This window comes from Toxorhynchites rutilus, chromosome 3 (genome assembly GCF_029784135.1).
Source record: "Toxorhynchites rutilus septentrionalis strain SRP chromosome 3, ASM2978413v1, whole genome shotgun sequence".
In the NCBI taxonomy this organism is placed as follows: Eukaryota; Metazoa; Arthropoda; class Insecta; order Diptera; family Culicidae; genus Toxorhynchites; species Toxorhynchites rutilus.
In genome coordinates this window covers 203396687-203419753 of record NC_073746.1, presented here as the reverse complement: position 1 = coordinate 203419753, position 23067 = coordinate 203396687, and the positions used below count along the sequence as shown (strand labels likewise).

Below are 23067 nucleotides of genomic sequence, written 5' to 3'. Positions count from 1 at the left end.
AACGAAAAATAAATTTTGGGCGGGACGAAGTTTGCCGGGTCCGCTAGTAATTCATGAAAGTATAAAGGGCTGGAAAATAACATAAAAACGTATTAATCGATGTGAAAAACAGAACATACCATAACTGCATGCTCGAGACAAACATATTTCTTACATTCAATGCAGTTGTAGCGTGTTTTTCGGGTCTTTTTCGAAAAGAAGAATACATAACTGTGAGAAATGTGATGAGTCGGTTTAAATTGTATGAAATTTGAAGAATTATGTTCGACACCATTATTTGAAATACCTTTTGGATTTCAGTTCGGAGGATTGAAAGTGTGGATGAAATAACACACAAATATATATATTTAGATTACAGTGTAAGGAAACGCAAAATTGTATGCGATTGACGAACGCAAGTTGTTGCGTAGTATGCAAGAAAATAAAAGAATCAAGTTATTAAATCATACAGGTGCGAAAGAGAAAAAGAATCCGACAGGGCTTTGCAACAAAAAGAGAAAGAGAATTTTAATGCATTGCGTGATTGAGGTTGGTTTCTCGCGTCATTCAGTATACGATATTTGGTGCGGTAACACGCGTTGTAAAGAAGGAGTAATTAAAAAAAAAAATAAAAATGGAAATTGGAAACAAACACGACAATAACGACCTTGTAGATAGTTACCAGATGATAAAGCCTCTGGAATTTCAAGTTTTCATATTTCTAATATTATTTGTCTCTGTGTTCTTGGTAAACTAAAAATAAATGCCTGTTTTTTTATGGGGCACAAAAAAATTATATAAAAGGATTTCTAGGAACTTCCGGTGCACCCGTGGCCGAGTGGTTAGCGTCTCACATTATCATGCCGGGTGTTCGGGTTCGATTCCCGTTCTGGCCGGGGGATTTTTTCGTCAATGAAATTTCCTTCGACTTGCACTGTGTTCACGCGTATTCCAGAGCTTGCCCCTCGGAATACATTCAAGGCGTGTTATTTGGCTTAAGAAATCTCGACTAAGTATTAATGAATGACGCTAGTTAATGCGTACGTTGAGACGGCAAAAGTTCTGTGTAATTCTCCAGCCCGGGAATCCACCATTTTGCTCCTTTGCTGCGAATCACGTCTTACCTGGGCTAATGCTTGAATGCGAAAGAGCCCGATAACGGAGCTTGGTGTCGCACGACCGTAATCGTTTGTTGATGCGTTGCCAGGGGAGATGCCATAACAGGGGTGTATATACTGGGGCGGATGTCATAAAGCTATCGGTACCTTGCAGTGCTACCAGCATACATTCGAGCATCCACACATCTCCCCCCTCTCCAAAGAGAAGAGAAAACAGAAAAAAAAACCTTGTAATAAACAAAACCGAACAAATATTTTCCTTTTCCATAGGATTTATTTTGTTTTCCATAGGATTTCTTTGATTAATTCAATTCAGTTTGATCGTTTCCTCTTCTACACTATGAACGTAGTTCTCCAGGTAGGCTGGTTTACGTCCCTCCCGCGTCGGCCGCTGAATTCCGTCTGATTGCAATGTAGATCTTTGCACTGGGGACTGTTCTGTAGTAGATCCTCTACCAATACCGTCAGCTGTGCTCATCACTCCTTCTGACTTCCTCCAATCGCTCACCTTTTTTGTCCGTGATACGTGCCGGTTAAAAATTTGTCCGTTTTCGTCACATAAGACAAACATACCATTTTGTTCTTTCATTACTGTGTTTGTTTTTCAAATCGAGACTCTGCTTTCGCACGAACATGACGTTCCACAACTACTGTGTCTCCTGGTCTAACCCGGCACATACGCGCACCACGTTTAGTGTCCTCTCGTCGCTTTACTTGTATTTTGGACATTCGATCTCTTGAATTCAGTAGGTTATCGTCGAACGTAGCTTTTCCGCGACGGAGGAGAGGCAGTCCACGCTTTATTCTTCTTCCCGTCATTACCTCCTCTAGTGGTATCAGTGTGACGGAGTGTGCAGCAGCGTTGTAGGCATGGATCGCCGCTTTCAGTTCAGTTTTATAATTTGTCCCATTTGAAGCCGCCGCAGTCATTGCTTTATTTATCAGCTTCATGCAGCTCTCTGCCAGGCCGTTTTGTTGTGGGTACAGTGGTGTGGAGTAGATGGAGTGAATATCGTGCTCAAGGCAATATTATTTATATCCGTCCCCGTTGAAAAGAGGATCGTTGTCCGATTTTATGTGTTTCGGGTAACCTTCTCTGTCGAAAACTTTATCCAAAACGGATTATTTATGCTCAAAATTTGTTGATCTAACCGGTTTAGCAATCAGATATCTGGACCGGTAGTCCACTATTACCAGGATTGAAACATTATTGAACTTCGAATAGGGCCCATTGAAGTCTACGGCGACCGTCTCCCACACCGAATCAGGGGTGAAAACTCTTGCCATGGGGTTAGGCCTTTCGGGTCTTCCGTTGGTTACGCACACCGCACATGAATTCGCCCATGCCTCCGCATCCTTCGACATGCCAGGCCACCATACGCGTTGTCTCAAGATGCCTTTGAATTTTGCCGTTGATGGATGGCCTGACTGCGTTTAGGATACAATCGAAACGTAAGTCTAATGATTATCAAGCACAGTCGTCCTGAACCGTCGCCAACGAAATAAAAGTGAACAAAATGTGGTCGTCTCACGCCGCTAATAACTAAATCAAACACGGTCGTTTCGATCCGTTACTGTTCAAAGTAATCGCGGTCATCTCGATCCGCTACTAATTTGGCCAAGTGCGGTCGTATCGATCCACTACTAATTTAGCCAAGTGCGGTCGTCTCGATCCGCGACTAATTTAGCCAAGTGCGGTCGTCTCGATCCGTTTCTAATTTGGCCAAGTGCGGTCGTCTCGATCCGCTACTGATTTAGCCAAGTGCGGTCGTCTCGATCCGCTACTAATTTGGCCAAACGCGGTCGTCTCGGTCCGCTAGTAATTTGGCCAAACGCGGTCGTCTCGATCCGCTACTAATTTAGCCAAACGCGGTCTTCTCGATCCGCTACTAATTTAGCCAAGTGCGGTCGTTTCGATCCGCTTCTAATTTGGCCAAGTGCGGTCGTCTCGATCCGCTACTAATTTAGCCACACTATTGACCTTTTTAAATGGAAAATGGAAAAGAAAAAGGTAACGATTTTTCACTATTCTAGCATTTTGTATGCTAACGACGGACGATTTCACTATGGTAACCCACGGTAGGTTCACTTTAACATTTTCAAATAGCAAAGGAAAAAGTAACGATTTTCACAATTCTAACATTTTGTATGCTAACGACGGACGATTTCCACATAGCAACCCGCGGTGGGTTGCTGTAGTCCAAAAAAGAAAAGCAGGCTGCGGTTTTCACTTGTACTTCTTTTCAAATCACTACTCCGTAATATTTCGATCTGAAATATTTGTTAAAATTAATCCTCCCTACTGCGAAATGATTGATTCCCGGACAACTACAACAAAGAGATTCGTCAAGCTACTGGAAAATCCAGCCTCCTGGCAGGATCGCCAATGTGTAATTCTCCAGCCCGGGAATCCACCATTTTGCTCCTTTGCTGCGAATCACGTCTTACCTGGGCTAATGCTTGAATGCGGAAGAGCCCGATCACGGAGTTTGGTGTAGCACGACCGTAATCGTTTGATGATGCGTTGCCAGGGGAGATGCCATAACAGGGGTGTATATACTGGGGCGGATGCCATAAAGCTATCGGTACCTTGCAGTGCTACCAACATACATTCGAGCATCCACACAAGTTCCACAGGGAACGTTAACGCTATTCAAGAAAAAGAAGAAGGAACTTCCTGTGACTTGTTTTCTTATCGATATTGTTCAGCCCATACATTATAAAAAATATCCCCAAAACTATAACTGTAAATATCCATAAGCCAGCGATTAGCTTATAGTTTACAGTTTACAATTCTTTACAAATGCATTTCTTTCACAATTATGTGTATGTATGACCATTGTATTTAGCGAATGAGCGAATAACTATACGAAATTCAAACATTTCTATTTTTCTTTTGCACGTATGAATATAACAACGAATAATATATGAATCCGTTCAATCCGGTGACAAAAATGATTAAAATCAACTAAGAATAGTCCGGCAATGATCTAATGCATTATATTCAATAAATATTCTACGGAACTAACATTAATTTATACATTTCATTGAACAATATTCTCAAATAGGAAAAAAGGATCTTGTTCAAAAACAACCGAATTCAACTTTGAAATAGTCTCCAACTGATAATTTTTGTAAGAATTTTTCTCAATTTTACTTTGATATCGTTTACTATTTTGAAATCATCCGATTTATGCATGAAAACGCGGAAACACCTGTTTTAAGTCAGAGCGTTGTCACGTCACGGTGGAATGAGTCATTTAAGTGCAAAAATTAACCGGGCAAACATAATGCACCAAGTAAACGTATGCCGTCCGAACCTAATTGAAGGATTGTCTCATATCCTTCAAACTAATCGCAAAACCACAGGTTTGCTTGCGAGGTCACCGCTCCAAACGGCGGGTAGGCGGCCGACTCGGATTGCGTTACCTCGCTGACTTGGAGCCGCATCGGTTCCTTATCCTTCTGAAACGGGGATTTCTCCAGCAATCAGTTGTATTTTTTTATTTATCCTCGGGTAGTGGACGAGTTGTGTCGAATATGTAATATGATCGGCGATTTCGATGAGCACGCAGAATCACTCTGTTTACACAAACGAGAGCCAGAATAACATCGATAGATGAACTCGGTGTTTTCATAATGAATTCTACCAGATGTTTACAGTTGCTTGTTGCGTGTACAGTTGCAAGAAGCTTACATAGAATCGGTGCTTTCCCGATTCAACATGGAACAGATGAAGACAGTGTCGACCCCGATGTACTCCAGAATGAAACTGACTAAGGAGATGGCTCACTATTGTTAGATTGCAAGTGGAATGTAATCCAGGACCCCAACGGTAGTGACCAACATGCCAATCAAGATTTCTATCACCATTGGGTCGAATTCTTCTGAATCTATAAACATGGCATATGACCTCACAAGACACATTGACTGGAAAAAATATGCGGACGCGATTGCTCTAGCCATCAATTCCAGAGATGGTTTGCCTCCATTGGAGGAGTATAACTTCATTTCTCGTTTGATCTATGACAGCGCAGCTCGCGCTAAACGAAACCCAACCCAGGCTCCACTATTCATCGAAGGCTTCCCACTCCATGGTGGGATAGTCAATGTTCCAAGCTTTATCAGGATAAATCGAACGCATTTCAAGCTTTTCGGAAACGTGGAACCACTGAGAAATTTCAAACGTATTTGGACCCTGAAAATCAATTTAAAAACTTGATCAAAGGGAATAAACGTACTTATTGGCGAAATTTCGTGGGTGGTTTGTCACGAGAAACGTCAATGAAAAGATTATGGAAAGTGGCTCGAAACATGAGAAATCGCTCTTCAATGAATGAAAGCGAAGAATATTCACATCGATGGATTTTTTGCACAGAAAGTTTGTCCTGATTCCGCTCCTGTGCAAAAAATTGTTCGAGATATACCACAAGATAGGTGCGATCTTGATTTCGAGTTTTCGATGGTAGAATTCTCTCTTGCTCTCCTTTCATGTAACAATTCGGCTCCGGGATCAGATAGAATTAATCGGATAGAATTAAGTTCAAAAAACCTCCCTGATGTGGCGAAACATCGCTTGTTGAATTTATTCAATCGGTTTCTGGAGCATAATATTGTTCCAGATGTTTGGAGACAAGTACGAGTTGTAGCTATTAAAAAACCCGGAAAACCTGCGTCCGACTTGAATTCGTACCGCCCAATAGCAATGCTGTCTTGTATACGGAAATTGTTGGAAAAAATGATTCTTTTTCGCCTTGATCGTTGGATTGAAACGAATGGCTTACTCTCAGATACACAATATGGGTTCCGCAGGGGCAAGGGGACGAATGATTGTCTTGTGTTGCTTTCTTCAGAAATTGATTTGCCCTACGCAAAACCAGCAAAACCAAAGCTTAAATTTTTGAGTAAACCGATCACTCATGCTATGTCATTCAAGTATCTTGGGGTCTGGTTCGACTCCAGATGTACTTGGGGGGACCCATATTAGGTATCTGAGTAAAATATGTCAACAAAGAATAAACTTTCTCCGTACAATTACCGGCACCTGGTGGGGAGTCCATCCCGAAGATCTTATAATGTTGTATCGAACAACTACTCTCTCAGTGATGGAGTATGGCAGTTTCTGTTTTCAATCAGCTGCCAAAACACACCACATTAAACTCGAGCGAATTCAGTATCTTTGTCTCCGTACTGCGTTGAGATGTATGCCCTCAACGCATACCATGAGTCTCGAGGTTTTGGCAGGCGTACTCTCACTAAAAGATCGTTCCAATTACTAACTATTCGGTTCCTCATCCGGTGTAAGGTTATGAATCCAGTGGTGATCGGAAATTTTAAGCAGTTGATCGAGCTACATTTTCATTCTGGCTTCATGAGTTCATATCATGAATTCATCTCCATGCAGGTTGATCTTTCTTCGTATATTCCCAACCGTGTTTGTTTTCCTGACTACATCAATTCCTCTGTACATTTTGATCTGTTCATGAAGTAGAAAATCCATGGAATTCCAGATTACCATCGATCGGGGATCGTTCCTACGATCTTTAATGCAAAGTATGGGCGTATCAATTGTGATAATATGTACTTCACTGATGGGTCCTTTATGAATGAGTCCACAGGATTTGGAGTATTCAACGAATTTTTTAGCACCTCCCACAGTCTTCAGAATCCTTTCTCAGTGTATATTGCTGAATTGGCAGCAATACACTGGGCGCTGGACAGCGTCGCCTCACGACCTGTTGAACACTATTACATTGTAACCGATAGTCTTAGCTCTGTCGAAGCTATCCGTTCAGTGAGGCCGGAAAAGCACTCGCCGTACTTCCTTGAGAGAATACGAAAAATTTTGAGTGATTTATCCAGACGCTGTTATGTCATCACCTTTGTCTGGGTCCCTTCACATTGCTCGATCCCGGGTAATGAGAGGGCTGATTCATTAGCAAAGGTGGGTGCGATTGAAGGCGACATTTTTTTTTTTTTTTTTATCCAAAATATATATTTTTATTAAGGCTCATATGGCGTCAACCTGACGGGGCCGGGAGTTCAATATTTCGACAATGTTTGCCTTATAACTATGTTAGTAATATGTAACCGATTACTCGCGGTTGGCTCGAGGTTAGTATTACAAGTGTTTTCGTAATTGTGATGTTGCTGTCTCCAATGCTCTGTACCTGTGCCCGACACGGGATACTTCCTTTTGGGATGCAGCTGACCATTATTCAGCAACGCCCCCTAGTCTGTACCCCATATCTAGCGTGGTGCGTCTTCTCGACTCGGAATCCAGGAATCCAGGATAGAATGGTCACTAGCCGGCGCAAACATCAGCTCGTGTAGAGTTGTCATGAGCGGTACAACCTTTGGCTCTTGTTGAATGATCAGTGGACTGCACAACCTTTGGCCCGTGTATCTGTAAAGAGTGTGTGTATGTATTGCCGCGACTAAGTAAAAGTTTATAGATCGGATAGGAGGGATATGAAACGGGGACACAACGAAGGAAGCATCATTAAACGTTGACATCGGCGTTTCTGAGGAACAGGTATAGATGAAGGAGAAGATCAGGATCACGGCTACCTAAGATATCCCGGACGGGGATATCCGATTGTCTGCCTTTTGCTCTCAGTGCTCTAGAGAGCTGAGAGCGAGCAGCATGGAACCGGATACACGACCAGACAATATGCTCGATGTCGTGGTAGCCATCGCCACAATCACAAAGATTGTTTGCTGCGAGCCCAATGCGATAGAGATGCGCATTTAGGTTGTAGTGATTGGACATAAGCCGAGATATCACGCGAATGAAATCACGACCTACATTCAATCCCTTAAACCAAGCTTTCGTCGAAACCTTAGGGATAATCGTGTGTAACCAGCGACCGACCTCACCTTCACTCCACATGCGCTGCCAACTAATGAGTGTGTCCTGACGAGGAATGTGAAAAAATTCGTTATAAGCAATTTGCCTTTCAAAAAGTGTGCCTTCTGAAGCGCCCACCTCAGCTAGCGAGTCCGCTTTCTCATTCCCCGGAATCGAGCAATGAGAGGGAACCCATGCTAAGGTAATCTTGAATAATTTTTCGACCAAAACACTCAATAGATGTCTTATTCTTGTTAGGAAATAAGATGAGCATTTATCAACTTTCATTGAACGAATTGCCTCTATTGAGCTGAGACTGTCTGAAAAAACAAAATAATGGTCGATGGGCAATGTTTCAATGATCCCTAGTGCGTAGTATATCGCACCCAGTTCAGCGACATACACGGAACAAGGATCTTTGAGTTTGAAAGAGGCACTGGAATTTCCATTGAAGATGCCGAAGCCAGTGGACCCGTTCATGAATGAACCGTCAGTAAAGAACATTTTATCAGATCTAACTTTCCCATATTCTGCCGAGAATATCGGCGGAATAGAATCGGAGCGTAGATGATCTGGGATTCCATGGATTTTTTGTCGCATGGACAGATCAAAATTGACAGAGGAATTGCAAAAATATGGGAAGCAAACTTGGTTGGAGATGCCCGGTGAAGGGTTCACTTCATGGGTAAGGAAATCATGGTACAAAGACATAAAACTTGACTGAGGAGTCAGTTGGAGTAGATTTTCGAAGTTATCAATCACCGCGACATTTATCAGCGTCAAATCGCCTTCAATGAATTTTATTCTTTAGTCCGTAAAAATACTATCGCTAACTGGCAACGCAGATGGAACGAAGATGAGTTGGGCCGGTGGTTTCACTCAATTATCCCTAAGGTTAGCCTCAAACCGTGGTTCAAAAGTCTGGACTTGAGTCGGGACTTTATTCGCACTTTCTGCCGACTCATGTCTAATTACTGTTCGTTAGACGCGCTACTTTTTCGTTTTAATCTTGCCAACAGCAATCTCTGCGTTTGTGGCCACGGTTACCACGACATCGAACACGTTGTTTGGTCGTGCAAGTTATATCTTGTCGCCAGATCGAATTTAGGAAACTCCCTTCGGGCTCGAGGAAAGCAGCTCAATGTGCCGGTGAGAGATGTGTTGGCTCGGTTAGATCTTGATTACATGTCCCAAATATATGTTTTCCTTAAAGCTATCGATCTTCGAGTGTGAGTGTTCATACATCCTTTTCCCCTCCTTTTCGTCCTTCACGAGCTATCGGCTCCCATCCTACTAACATTAGAATAAGTTAAATTGTAAATACATATTAGATGTAAGGATAGTTTTAATAATTGAGTGTGAAGTGTCAGTGTGAATGAGAATGTGAATGTGAATGTGAGTGTGAGTGTTAACACATCTCCTTACATCACATCCTTTTCCTAATGAAAATGTGTCACCCTTCTAAGCTCGAGTCGACCGCGAGTAATCGGTTTCCTATTTTATTAACCATAGAATTAGGGAAACATGTTAATATATGCTAGTAGAAATATAGTCAGGAATATGGCTCCTTTAAACTTATGTAACTGAGCCTGTAAAACTAAACGGATTAATAAGAAAAAATAAAACGTGTGGGAGCAGCTAAAGCAGTCAAACGTAGCTGTTTATCGATGTGTCAAAGGAAGCGAAAAGGTTCTTAAAGGATATGGTAATCCCTTAACAATTCTCGGTTCTTTTGTGACGGATGTCAAAGTTGGCAAGAAATCAGTTCGCTAGGGAGCTAGGTATTTTGCTAGTTGGATTGCACATCAATCGTGCTGAATCGTTTCCTAAGATCAAGGATGTCCAGGTGCAGATTCACACAGACCCGGAAATCAAACCCGTGTTCCAGCCGATTAGGCGCATTCCTATTCCCTTAGAAGCTGCGGTAGACCAGAAACTAAATCATCTATTGGTAAAGGACATAATTGAAGTAAAACAAGGCCCTGCTTCTTGGGTTTCACCACTTGTAGTGGTTGGAAAAAGTAACGGAGAACCAAGGATTTACCTTAACCTACGACGAGTCAACAAAGCTGTGCTGCGAAAGCGCCATCCGATGCCTGTCGTTGATGAGTACCTGGCCAGGCTTGGCAAAAGCAAACTTTGGAGCAAGTTAGATATTAAAGACGCTTTCTTGCAAGTGAGTTATTGAAGTTGGGTGTGCAGGTATCTACTGGTATCTTGACGATGTAATTGTGGAAGGAAGGAACCAAAAAGAGCATGATGAACGCTTAGAGGAGGTGCTACGACGTTTGAACGACAGATCTGTGGAATTAAACTGGGAGAAGTGTGGTTTTCGGGTGGATAAGGTTGAATTCCCGGGACATACAATTTCTGCTCTTGGTATCGCACTATCTATTTCTAAAGTTGAAGCGATTTTGTCATTTCGTCAACCAGAAAGTAAATCAGAAGTTCGGAGTTTCCTGGGTTTGGCGAACTATTTAAACAAATTCCTACCTAATCTGGCCATACTAGACGAACCTTTGCGAAAACTTACGAGAAAAGATTCAGACCTTCTTTGGACGAATGAACAGCAAGTGTCTTTCGAGCGTATTAAAGCTGCAATGGTTAATGTCCAAAACTTGGGATTCTTTAATGAAATGGACCGTACAGCAATAATGACTGACGCAAGTCCAACAGGTCTCGGAGCATTATTACTACAAACCGATATGTCAGGGTGCAATAGAATTGTCCACTGTGCATCCAAATCGCTATCGGACACAGAGAAAAAATACTGCCAAACCGAAAAGGAGGCTCTGGCAATCGTTTGGGCGGTGGAACGTTACTACACATATCTTTATGGAAGTGAATTCGACATTCTCATTGATTGTAAGTCATTGGAGTATTTGTTTACCGTTCGTGCCAGAATTGAGCGATGGGTTTTGAGAATCCAGACATTTGACTATAAAATAATCTACATACCGGGTGAGAAGAATGAAGCGGATGTTGTGTCACTGCTGAGCACCCTTAAATCAGTTCCTTTTGACCCTTCTGAGGAAATCACTATTAAACAAGTAGCGATAGACGCTGCTACAACCATTCCAGAAACCATTCTGCAACTTTCTAGAATTTTCACCAGATACGGTGTACTATTGACTTTGCGTGCTGACAACGGTCCACAGCTGAATACAGTCTGTGAAGAAATCAAGGTTTTCTGTGAAGATATGGGAATAAAGTTGATAAACACAATACCCTACTGGCCACAGCAAAACGGTGAGGTTGATCGACAAAACCGTTCCATACTGAAAAGGTTAAAGATTGCTCAGGAATTGGGGCAAGATTGGAGAAGTGTTTTGTCGTACCATTCAACTCCGCATCCGACCACTGGCCGCTATCAATTTGACCTAATGTTTGAAAGGAGGGTACGCAACAAACTTCCCCAAATTCATCGCGAAGTGCACTGTGACGAAGCAGTTAGTGATTTTGACCGAACACAAAAAGAAAAAGGTAGGATCTATGCAGATCACAAACGGAAAGCTCGTAGAAGTGACATCGAGGAGGGAGATAAGGTATTAGTCAAACGGTTTAGAAAGGAAAACAAGCTTAGCACAGATTTTAGTCCTGAAGAACATATTGTTATGCGACGTAGTGGGGCTGAGGTGACATTGCGATGTCTGAAAACTGGTAAAGAGTACCGCCGCAATGTGGCACACATTAAGAAGTTACCAGATCTATCACCAGCGACTGAATCGACCAGCGAGAGTGCACCGATCCCAAGACTTTTGCTAGAGGATGTATTGCGTCTAGATTCCGAGAACGACCGACAATCGAACATTGAAGGACATACAGAGGACAATGAATCATACGATAGAAGGCAACAAGTGAAACGCAGCAGGAAGGAGCCCAACAAATTCAAGGACTATCTTCCGCACTGAAAATAAAAGTAAAAGGGGGATTGTGGTGTCGTGTCCCTCGTCGAAAGCGATGAGACAGCACAGCGCTATCTAGGTGAAACTATTGGACGATATGGCAGCACGGCGAGGAAAGGGACAGACAAGATAAGTACGTTCAAGCGTGAAGGTGAAAATTATTACGGTGAATAAACGCAGAGTTAGACCAGTAAATCGTGTTTCTTTCAAACAATTCCGAACCCTACAGTTCCTACGCACTTCCAGAGTGTCTAAGTTGATAAGCTGACAGCGGCTTTCATAGCTGGGTAGACTATGCGGATTTCGCCACGGTAGTAAACGTAGAGCGAAGCGAATAAAGGCCGTTTTATGTTATCCAGCACGTAGCGTAAACGGCACTCACCGGCACGGACAGACAAATACATGATGTATTTATATTATCAGGCATTGCAGCTTCTCAGCACGGACCGGCAGCGCAGACGGAGCGAAGAAATTTGTTTTCGGAGCGAGAGAGTAAATTCGCGTTGACGACATTGAGCTTCGTATCAAAATTTTGGGAAGCAACCATTCCTAGAATGGATTTTCAGGTGAAATGAATACACATCAAAATTAATATTATGAATGAAAAAATAACTTATATATATCGAATATATATTTTATTTACACGAAACCCACATTTTGTTGCAGGTGGGGAAAAATTTTCTATGAAAATTGCGCCTGAAGAAAATTTTATATAATAATGATGTTTTTCAGTTGAAATATCATTTTCCAATATATAAAAATGGTTGAGTAAAACTTAGTACTATATGTTTCGAATACTCAAATGACATGAAGTGGAATTTTCATTCAAATTCCTACAGTTTAAAACTGCTTTCGGGGCTACTAATTCGATAGAGATTAATCTGCCTCCCTAAATGAATATTACCACCAGATGTCGACACTGTAGCCAAGCGTAGCTACCGGTGATTGAACCGCTGCGTACCGAAGAGCGACGAACGCACACATACCACGAACATCGATATTTGATTTGTATGTATGGTGCTTCTCGCCCGTGTACTTCGTGTCCGGCACCGGCAAAATATTCTTTTCAAGACTTCCTTCATGCATTTGTCTGGAACGTGCTGTGTATGCCCCGAGCCGTTCCGCTATATATACGCATACACATTTGAAACACACGCAATAATATTTGTCTTGCATGAAACGTGCAGTGCCGGTTACGCTACGTGCCTGATAATATAATATTACCTTAAACCCGTCGTTGCACGTTTTCGATGCGGTACACACTGTTCTGGTAGTACGGGTTCCAGACGGCAGAGCAATACTCCAATATGGAACGAACGAGCCCACAGTAAATAGCCTTCAGACAGTAAATGTCTGTGAATGCTTTCGTCGTTCGAAGAATAAAGCCTAACTGTCTCGATACCTTGTTAACGATATATGCGATGTGATCCTTGTATGTGAGCTTTGCATCCAGAGGCACACCCAGGTCGTTAACGCACTTCACGCGATGTAGAACAACGTTTGAAAGTCGGTAATCGAAGAAGATTGGATTTCGTTTCCTTGCAAACGACACGACCGAGCATTTACTGGGATTCAGTATCATCCTATTCATCTCGCACCAAGCTGCAAAATTGCCCAGTTGCCTTTAGAGGAACATGGCGTCATCGATCGATCTGATGTGGCTAAAGATTTTCAAGTCATCTGCGTAGAGTAATCGTGGACCCTTTAGTAAATTATTGCAATCGTTGAAGTGACATAGAAAGACAAGCGGACCGAGATGGCTGCCTTGTGGTTTACAAGAAAACGATGCAAAATATGAGGATAGACGTTCGCCAATCTTCACGCAGTTTGTTCTGCCAGTCAGGTAAGATCGGAACCATTGCAGCAGATTACCGCAAACTCTCATACGTTCCAATTTGGCCACTGCGATCGCGTGGTTGAACTTGTCGAAGGCAGCTGACAAGTCGGTATAGATGACGTCTGTCTGGCATCCCTCCGAGAAGCCGTCGGTGACATGCGATGTGAAGACGAGCAGGTTCGTAGTTGTGGAGCGTCCGGGCATGAATCCATGCTGATCCTTGCTGATGAGTTCCTTGAAATGGAACAACATAGATGGCAGAACTACGAGTTCAAACATCTTTGACGTGGCGCATAGGCTGGAAATTCCCCTGTAGTTGTCAATGTTCGATTTGTCTCCTTTCTTATGTACCGGGAACATATACGCAGTTTTCCAAAGAATAGGGAATTTGCCACTAGGCAACGACAGGCCGAACAAGTGACGGAGCGGGACGAAAGGCGGTTGGGCGCACTTTTTTAATACGAATGAAGGTATCCCATCGGGGCCCGCTGACATTGATGACTTTCATTTGGCCACAGCTTTGAGAATACACTCATCGTTAACGTTCGGCTCACCATTACCTTATTAACCGGAACATTCCCGGCGGCCGTCGATACTTCTTCGGGTGATAGCGTGGTATTATCGATCATTCCCGAGAATTTGAGTGCGAAAAGTCGTCGAATATCTTCGAATCGAATCGACTTCCTCTTTGTATTAACATCTTAACATTGAACAACAAACAACAATATAATAATCTTTTGGAATAAATTAACTATCCTATATATGGTTCTTCTATATTCTTATTTTAAATCTGAATGTGACATCACATACTTCTACTTGCGGTTTTATGAAGTTTAGGAGGTTTATATGGCTCACGGCGACGAATCAGGGTGGGTGGTGATGACTTGGTATCTACGGTGCGAGTGGTACGATGGTTCCAATTCTATCTATGGTTCCTGCAGTTTTCTTCCAACACATGCAATAAACCTCTCCTCAACCTGCAGAGCACCGGCAGGCAACACGCAACTTTCTCGACTGCTGAAAGTGGAGGTGCGACTACTTCCCTTGGATGGATGCGGTATATTTCCAGATCGCTTAGCCACGGAGACCTTCTACACCACCAGCTCTATTGTTGGTTATTCAATCCTGATCGCACCGAGGAACATAATTGCGTCTTAGTTCCTGGCGAATAACTGTATGTAATACAAACAAAACAGCCCTTTGTTGGACCTTTTTCATACATAAAGTGTGACCGTACGTTGCACACTTTGAGATAGTTCTAGAGCAAATATCAAACCTATTAATTAGTTAGATTTTGGTCGTCCTTCAAGTGTACTATAAAACACGCTCTATTTTGGGACTACCGGTTACAAATTCCACCCCAAAGCTGCTGACCCGACCCTCTACGAATTTTTTTTGACGTAGGACTACGTTTAACCTTATATAGGGGCCCATTTCAATATTTCGGTGTGAAAACGTGTTCAGTTTTGACGTAGGACTACGTCTTTCATTTCTATACCGGGGTGTAAAATCAAAGTTTCGAAAACGAAAGCGTTACGCCGGAGACCGAGATTTTGAGCGTTAATAGCTCCTAAACAACTGAACGAAATGGTATGATAAACACTTCATTCGAAAGATAAAATGTCTACGCGTTATATACTTGTTACTTTTTTATCCAAAAACTTGTTTCAATAGTCTTAAAATTGCTTTCAAAACAGGCTATTGAAATCACCAATCGGTAAATAAGCGAGCGGCGCTCGGAAATCCACTCAGTTCTAATTGAACAGCGATTGGAGCATGTTGTTGCTGTTGCGGTGAAGCTCTTTATTTATCATGAAAGCGCGGATGAACGGTGTTACCAAGAGCCTGTTTGTGCACCCTAGGCCAGAAGGGAATCTATCAGGAGGAGAGTGATGCCACAAACGGTTCCCTGGGAAGACATCGCTACACACACATACACGCGCGGCTATTAACAGGTGGTTATCGAGTTGGCATTAACCACTGGTGGGCTTCCAGTATCGAGGAAAATGTGGAAATAACTAATCGTTACTGAAAATAATCTGCCAGTTCCTCTGGGAATTTTCAAAATATATTCATGTGAAAGAGTTTAATTGAATGTTTTCTATCCATGTAACACTGTGACCAAATATGTTTCAATCAAGTGCTATTAACAGGTGGTTATCGAGTTGGCATTAACCACTGGTGGGCTTCCAGTATCGAGGAAAATGTGGAAATAACTAATCGTTACTGAAAATAATCTGCCAGTTCCTCTGGGAATTTTCAAAATATATTCATGAGAAAGAGTTTAATTGAATGTTTTCTATCCATGTAACACTGTGATCAAATATGTTTCAATCAAGTGCTATTAACAGGTGGTTATCGAGTTGGAATTAACCACTGGTGGGCTTCCAGTATTGAGGAAAATGTGGAAATATCTAATCGTTACTGAAAATAATCTGCCAGTTCCTTTGGGAATTTCCAAAATATATTCATGTGAAAGAGTTTAATTGAATGTTTTCTATCCATGTAACACTGTGACCAAATACATTTGGTTTTGTGGTTTTTCAATCAATCGCAATTAACAGGATAGCTTCAGAAGATTATTCTTCCCCATCAGTAGGATATTTCCGTATCCAATATTGTATGCGCCCGCAATCGATTATTGCTCAGTCGCCGAAAGTTCCGAGCTCAGAGAGTTCATTCCCCTCTAGTTTGCCTTCCAAATTGCCATTGTAAACCACACCTTCTCTCGATTCAATCACACACAAAAAGCATACTTAAGCGATATTCTGGTGGTGAGACACATTTATTTTTCGTGAGGACATCGACAAGACAACATCGTTGCCTAACGTGCTGGAGGAGGTGGACGGCGAAGGATCGACACATACACGCGCAGAACTCTTTTCGTTAAGATGCCATTCAGCATCGAGAAAGTTCCGGAAAGATCTAATCATTGCTGGAAAATAATCTGCCAGTTCCTTTGGGAATTTTCAAAATATATTCATGTGAAAGAGTTTAATTGAATGTTTTCTATCCATGTAACACTGTGACCAAATATGTTTCAATCAAGTGCTATTAACAGGTGGTTATCGAGTTGGTATTAACCACTGGTGGGTTTCCAGTATCGAGGAAAATGTGGAAATAACTAATCGTTACTGAAAATAATCTGCCAGTTCCTCTGGGAATTTTCAAAATATATTCATGTGAAAGAGTTTAATTGAATGTTTTCTATCCATGTAACACTGTGACCAAATATGTTTCAATCAAGTGCTATTAACAGGTGGTTATCGAGTTGGCATTAACCACTGGTGGGCTTCCAGTATCGAGGAAAATGTGGAAATATCTAATCGTTACTGAAAATAATCTGCCAGTTCCTCTGGAAATTTTCAAAATATATTCATGTGAAAGAGTTTAATTGAATGTTTTCTATCCATGTAACACTGTGACCAAATACATTTGGTTTTGTGGTTTTTCAATCAATCGCAATTAACAGGATAGCTTCAGAAGATTATTCTTCCCCATCAGTAGGATATTTCCGTATCCAATATTGTATGCGCCCGCAATCGATTATTGCTCAGTCGCCGAAAGTTCCGAGCTCAGAGAGTTCATTCCCCTCTAGTTTGCCTTCCAAATTGCCATCGTAAACCACACCTTCTCTCGATTCAATCACACACATAAAGCATACTTAAGCGATATTCTGGTGGTGAGACACATTCATTTTTCGTGAGGACATCGACAAGACAACATCGTTGCCTAACGTGCTGGAGGAGGTGGACGGCGAAGGATCGACACATACACGCACAGAACTCTTTCCGTTAGGATGCCATTCAGCATCGAGAAAGTTCCGGAAAGATCTAATCATTGCTGGAAAATAATCTGCCAGTTCCTTTGGGAATTTTCAAAATATATTCATGTGAAAGAGTTTAATTGAATGTTTTCTATCCATGTTACACTGTGACCAAATATGTTTCAATCAAGTGCTATTAACAGGTGGTTATCGAGTTGGTATTAACCACTGGTGGGTTTCCAGTATCGAGGAAAATGTGGAAATAACTAATCGTTACTGAAAATAATCTACCAGTTCCTCTGGGAATTTTCAAAATATATTCATGTGAAAGAGTTTAATTGAATGTTTTCTATCCATGTAACACTGTGACCAAATATGTTTCAATCAAGTGCTATTAACAGGTGGTTATCGAGTTGGCATTAACCACTGGTGGGCTTCCAGTATCGAGGAAAATGTGGAAATATCTAATCGTTACTGAAAATAATCTGCCAGTTCCTCTGGGAATTTTCAAAATATATTCATGTGAAAGAGTTTAATTGAATGTTTTCTATCCATGTAACACTGTGACCAAATACATTTGGTTTTGTGGTTTTTCAATCAATCGCAATTAACAGGAAAGCTTCAGAAGATTATTCTTCCCCATCAGTAGGATATTTCCGTATCCAATATTGTATGCGCCCGCAATCGATTATTGCTCAGTCGCCGAAAGTTCCGAGCTCAGAGAGTTCATTCCCCTCTAGTTTGCCTTCCAAATTGCCATCGTAAACCACACCTTCTCTCGATTCAATCACACACAAAAAGCATACTTAAGCGATATTCTGGTGGTGAGACACATTCGATCATTCGCTGCTTGACTGTGGAGCTGAGCAGATCAGTATTTTTCCACTCTCTCGAGTGTTTGGGAAGTTTGAATCTTGTCGTAACACGTTTAAACCGAAAAAGTGACATCACACCCGTTGACTATTAGTTATCCGCTGTCGCCTATCGTGCAAGATGGGTAAAGGAAAACATCGCAACCGGCAGAAGAATAAGAAGAAGAAATATGACGCTGAAAAACAGTCGTCTGATAGTGAATCGCCCGACGGGGAAGATAACCGTAAGAGAAAAATACGAAATAACAGCGTTCGCTCCAGGAGTGATCGCTCATCGTATGAATCAGAGAGCATGTGCACCATCAGTGAAACCAATGTCCCAGCTGCTCGCGTTCAATCTGCAGGTACGCTGCCGTCGAATAAGAAGAATGTTCCAGTCTCAACTACACCCTCTTCCAATCAAAAACCTCCTCCAATCATGGTGAAAAATTTTCCTCTGGACAAACTGATGAAGGAGCTCGATGCCGAAAAAGTATCTGTTGAATACAAATTGTGCCGTATCGGCACTAAAGTGGCTGCTGCCAGCAGAAAAGATTATGACGCCGTTATCGTTTATCTTCAAGGACAACAGGCACAGTATTATTCTCACGATTTCTCGAACGAAAAACCATTTAAGACGGTGATAAAGGGGCTCCCGAATATGGACACTAAAAACATCGAAGCTGAGCTCATAAATCAATACAAGCTGCAGCCCCTGGCTATGTATGCCATGAGACGCAAGGATGAGGGAACGCGAGAATATCATGACCGATTTTATCTAGTGCACTTTCGGAAGGGAACCGTTACTGTAGGTGCTTTGCAAGCTATCCGCACCATTGGTAAGGTTCGCTGTCACTGGGAGCCGTACCGTGGCTTGAAGAACGATACTCAATGTCAACGATGTCTAGATTTCGGACATGGGACCAGAAACTGCAACTGCAAACCACGTTGTGCTAATTGTGCCAAGGACACCTTACCGTGAACTGCTTACTGAAAGGTGAATTCGAGCTTAAGTGTGCCAACTGTAGGGGCAAACATCGAGGTAATTACCGTACCTGTCCCAAGCGCGTGGAGTACAGGGAGATTCGTAAAAAAGCATCAATATCTAACCAACGTGGGAAGAAGAAGGACAAGATACCGCCTCCGCCGGCTGTAAATATACTAAATTATCCCGCTCTTTCGGCTAATACCTCCCACTCAACCGTCGTTCCGCCAGTCGGATCTAACTGGGTTGATCCGAGAATCAGAAATACTCATCCACGTACCGTCAGACCGGAACAAGTACAAGAAGAAGACAATATCTCTGAAGAACTGAGGCCAGATAAGTACGACATGGAAAAACTGCTGGAAATTTTCAACGAGATGATCACCGAACTACAGAAATATCAACATCGGAAAGATCAGATCCGCATCCTGGGTCATTTTATCATCAAATATGGCTGTTAAACCTATCAAAATTTTACTGTGGAACGCCTGCTCGGTGGCGGGTAAACGTGAGGAGCTAATTGAATTTCTTCAAACGAACAACATTGATGTGGCTGCTTTAACAGAGACACATCTCAATCCTAGCACAAATTTTAATCTTCCTGATCATATAATAATCCGATTAGACCGAACATCAAGTCGCAGAGGTGGAGGCGTTGCTATCGCCATTCGGCGAGGCATTGATTTTAGAACCCTTCCCAGTTTCAATACAACCGTCATCGAAGCTGTAGGTATAGAAATCACGTCTGATCTAGGATCAATAAAAATATTGGCAGCATACTGTCCGAAGCAATGTACGGAGAGGAACGGTCTATCCCGACACTTCAAGCATGATCTCAGCAAACTGACCAGAATCAACGGTAAATTCATATTGGCCGGTGACCTTAACGCGAAACATGAAGTATGGAATAATATACGACGTAACAACAACGGTTGTCTGCTCGCGGACGACACCCAGGCGGGGTACTACTCTGTCTATGCTCCAGATGATCCCACGTTCCTATCTTCAAAGGGCAACCCATCAACATTGGACATCTTTTTGTCAAATCTTGGAAACAATTTTTCTCATCCGCATACCATCAACGATCTACGGTCGGATCACTATCCGGTAGTGGTTGAAGCTGGACATATCGTGTGGAACAACCATCGTAGAGTGCGAAAGGACTTTCATCACGTCGACTGGGTAAGATTTCAACGCATTTTGGACCAGCAATTGAACGTTGATACCAACCTTGTTACAACCGAAGACATCAATCACTCCCTGATGGAATTCCAAAGGGCCATCAGCTTAGCAGAGGAGGCTTGCATTAAGAAAATTCCTGTTGTAAGTAGATTTTTAACTCTTGATGATACTACAAACTATAAATCAAAGAAACGTAATTAGGAGGCAGTTCCAAAGATCTCGTGATCCCCGGATTAAATATTTAGTAAACAAATTCAACAAAATTATATCCAAACGTATTCAGAGGCACAAAAATCAATCATTTTGCCGATCAGTGGAGAGCCTAGAGTCTTTATCTCGTCCGTTCTGGAAAATTAACAAAATTCTCAAATCAAAACCAAAGCCAATTCCTCCTTTAAAGGTAGATAACTCCAATCTTATTACACCACAAGAAAAAGCAAACGCAATTGCATTCCACTTTGCATCATCCCATCAGCTAGGTCGCTCAATAAATAGTCCAATAGAGGAAGAGATACAAAGGACCTTAGATACTCTTAGAATGACCAATTGCTATATACCACAAGAAAAAAAAGTTACCTCTGATGAAATATCAACTGCTATAAGGTTTTCTAAAAATATGAAGGCACCTGGTCTGGACTCGATTTTCAATATAGTTCTCAAAAAAGTAAGCTTCAGGACGTATAGCTTCTTGGCAAAAATTTTTAACAGATGCTTAGATCTCCAATACTTCCCGAGTAGTTGGAAGCTAGCCAAAATTATTCCAATATTAAAACCAGGCAAGGACCCAACAGACACAAGAAGTTACCGTCCCGATGAACCAGCCTAAGGCTGAAAATCTCTCTAATAAAGACAAAAAAAAAAAAAAGTTACCGTCCTATTAGTTTACTCTCGTCCCGTCTCGTCTCGTTTGTAAAATATTTGAAAGAACAATGCTGAACCGCATTCTGGAACATGTAGAAAGCAATAGGATTATTCCTCCTGAGCAGTTTGGTTTTCGCAGAGGGCATTCGACGACCCAACAACTTTACCGTGTTGTTAAAGTTATAAAAGATAATAAACGTGTTGCTAAATCTACCGCCATGGCGTTACTCGATATTGAGAAAGCGTTTGATAACGTATGGCATGCAGGGCTCATACATAAGCTCTATCGTTATAATTTCCCAATCTATTTAGTAAAAATTCTTCAATCATATCTCTCGAGCCGGTCGTTCAAGGTTTTCCTAAGTGGAGTCTGTTCCGATTATTTTGAAATTTATGCTGGAGTCCCCCAGGGACTTCAGATATTCCAGAACTTCCTGAGGATGCCAGTCTGGCATTTTATGCTGATGACTCGGCTATCCTAGTGAAAGGAAGAAATACCAGACAAGTTACTTCTAAATTACAGTCTTACTTAACCACTTTCACCACTTGGCTTGAAACCTGGAAAATAAAAGTAAACGGTGCAAAAACTCAAAGCGTCTAGAACCGACTCCAAATTGCTCAGTGACAATGAACAATAATAGAGTGCAATGGTCCAATGAGGTCACGTATTTAGGTATGACATTAGACAAAAAGCTGCTATTCAGATCACATGTAGAAAAAATCAGAACGAAATGCTCATTACTGATAAAAAAGTTGTATCCACTAATCAATCGCAATTCAAGGTTGTGCCGAAAAAACAAATTGGCTGTTTACAAATGTATCATCTATCCTGTCTTGAGTTATGCAGCTCCTGTTTGGGAGAACTGTGCTAAATCTCACAAAAATAAGTTGCAGGTAGTCCAAAATAAAGCACTGAAAATGATTCTCAATGGTACACACGTACGACTGAAGTGCATAGATTGTCGGAATTTGATAAGCTGGATGTAAAATTCAATAAAATGTTGGCAGATTTTCGCCAAAAGTGCCAGAACTCTGAACACGAGCTCCTGAATACTCTTTTTGTTTAAAATAAGGCTACAATTTAGGATTAGGTTTAGGATTAGGGTTAGTATTAAGGATTTATTTAAAAAAAAAAAAAAAAAAAATGATAATAACTGAAACATTGTTTTGTCTGATTGAATATGCCGAAAAGGCTAATATACGTTAATTATAATAATATTATAAAAGATTTAGAACAAAGATGAAATAGTTTTTAAGGGAAGCTAAATCACTTGAATGTTATACCATACTGAAAATGTAAAACGAATAAATACTGAAATATATTTAATGCAAAAAAAAAATGGTGAGACACATTCATTTTTCGTGAGGACATCGTGCCTCCTTGCGTAACGCTCTCGTTTTCGAAGTTCTCCAAATATTCATTCATTCAGAATGAATTCAGATTCAACTTCATACAAATCAACGATAGTCCTACGTCACCCTTGCGGTTATACCATAGATATAACCCACTTCCTGTTTTTGAACGCTAATACCTTCTCAATTAATGAATGGATTTTGGTTCCAAATACACACATTGATAGGGAATATCCTCAGCAATGGTTTATATGCTACACATTACGGGTTTCAGCTCATATAAAGTTCAAATTGATGAAAAACTGGAAGAAAGAATTCCCTACTTTCCCATACATTTTGTCTGCGCTCCCGCAGCAAACAGCTATTCATTACAAGCAACC

General features: G+C 41.6%; 1 protein-coding gene across 12 annotated transcripts in view; it reads right to left on the bottom strand.

Moving 5' to 3' along the window:
* Window positions 1-23067, bottom strand: part of LOC129778889 (allatostatin-A receptor) — an 81284-nt gene that overhangs the window by 36868 nt on the left and 21349 nt on the right. For 9 of the 12 annotated variants that reach the window (XM_055786043.1, XM_055786044.1, XM_055786046.1 and 6 more), the window contains one exon: window positions 3546-3746. The exons of 2 other annotated variants lie outside the window; for them this stretch is intronic. In XM_055786043.1, the coding sequence (XP_055642018.1) occupies window positions 3546-3746 (201 nt within the window). One more of the 12 variants, XM_055786051.1, reaches the window with a different exon arrangement.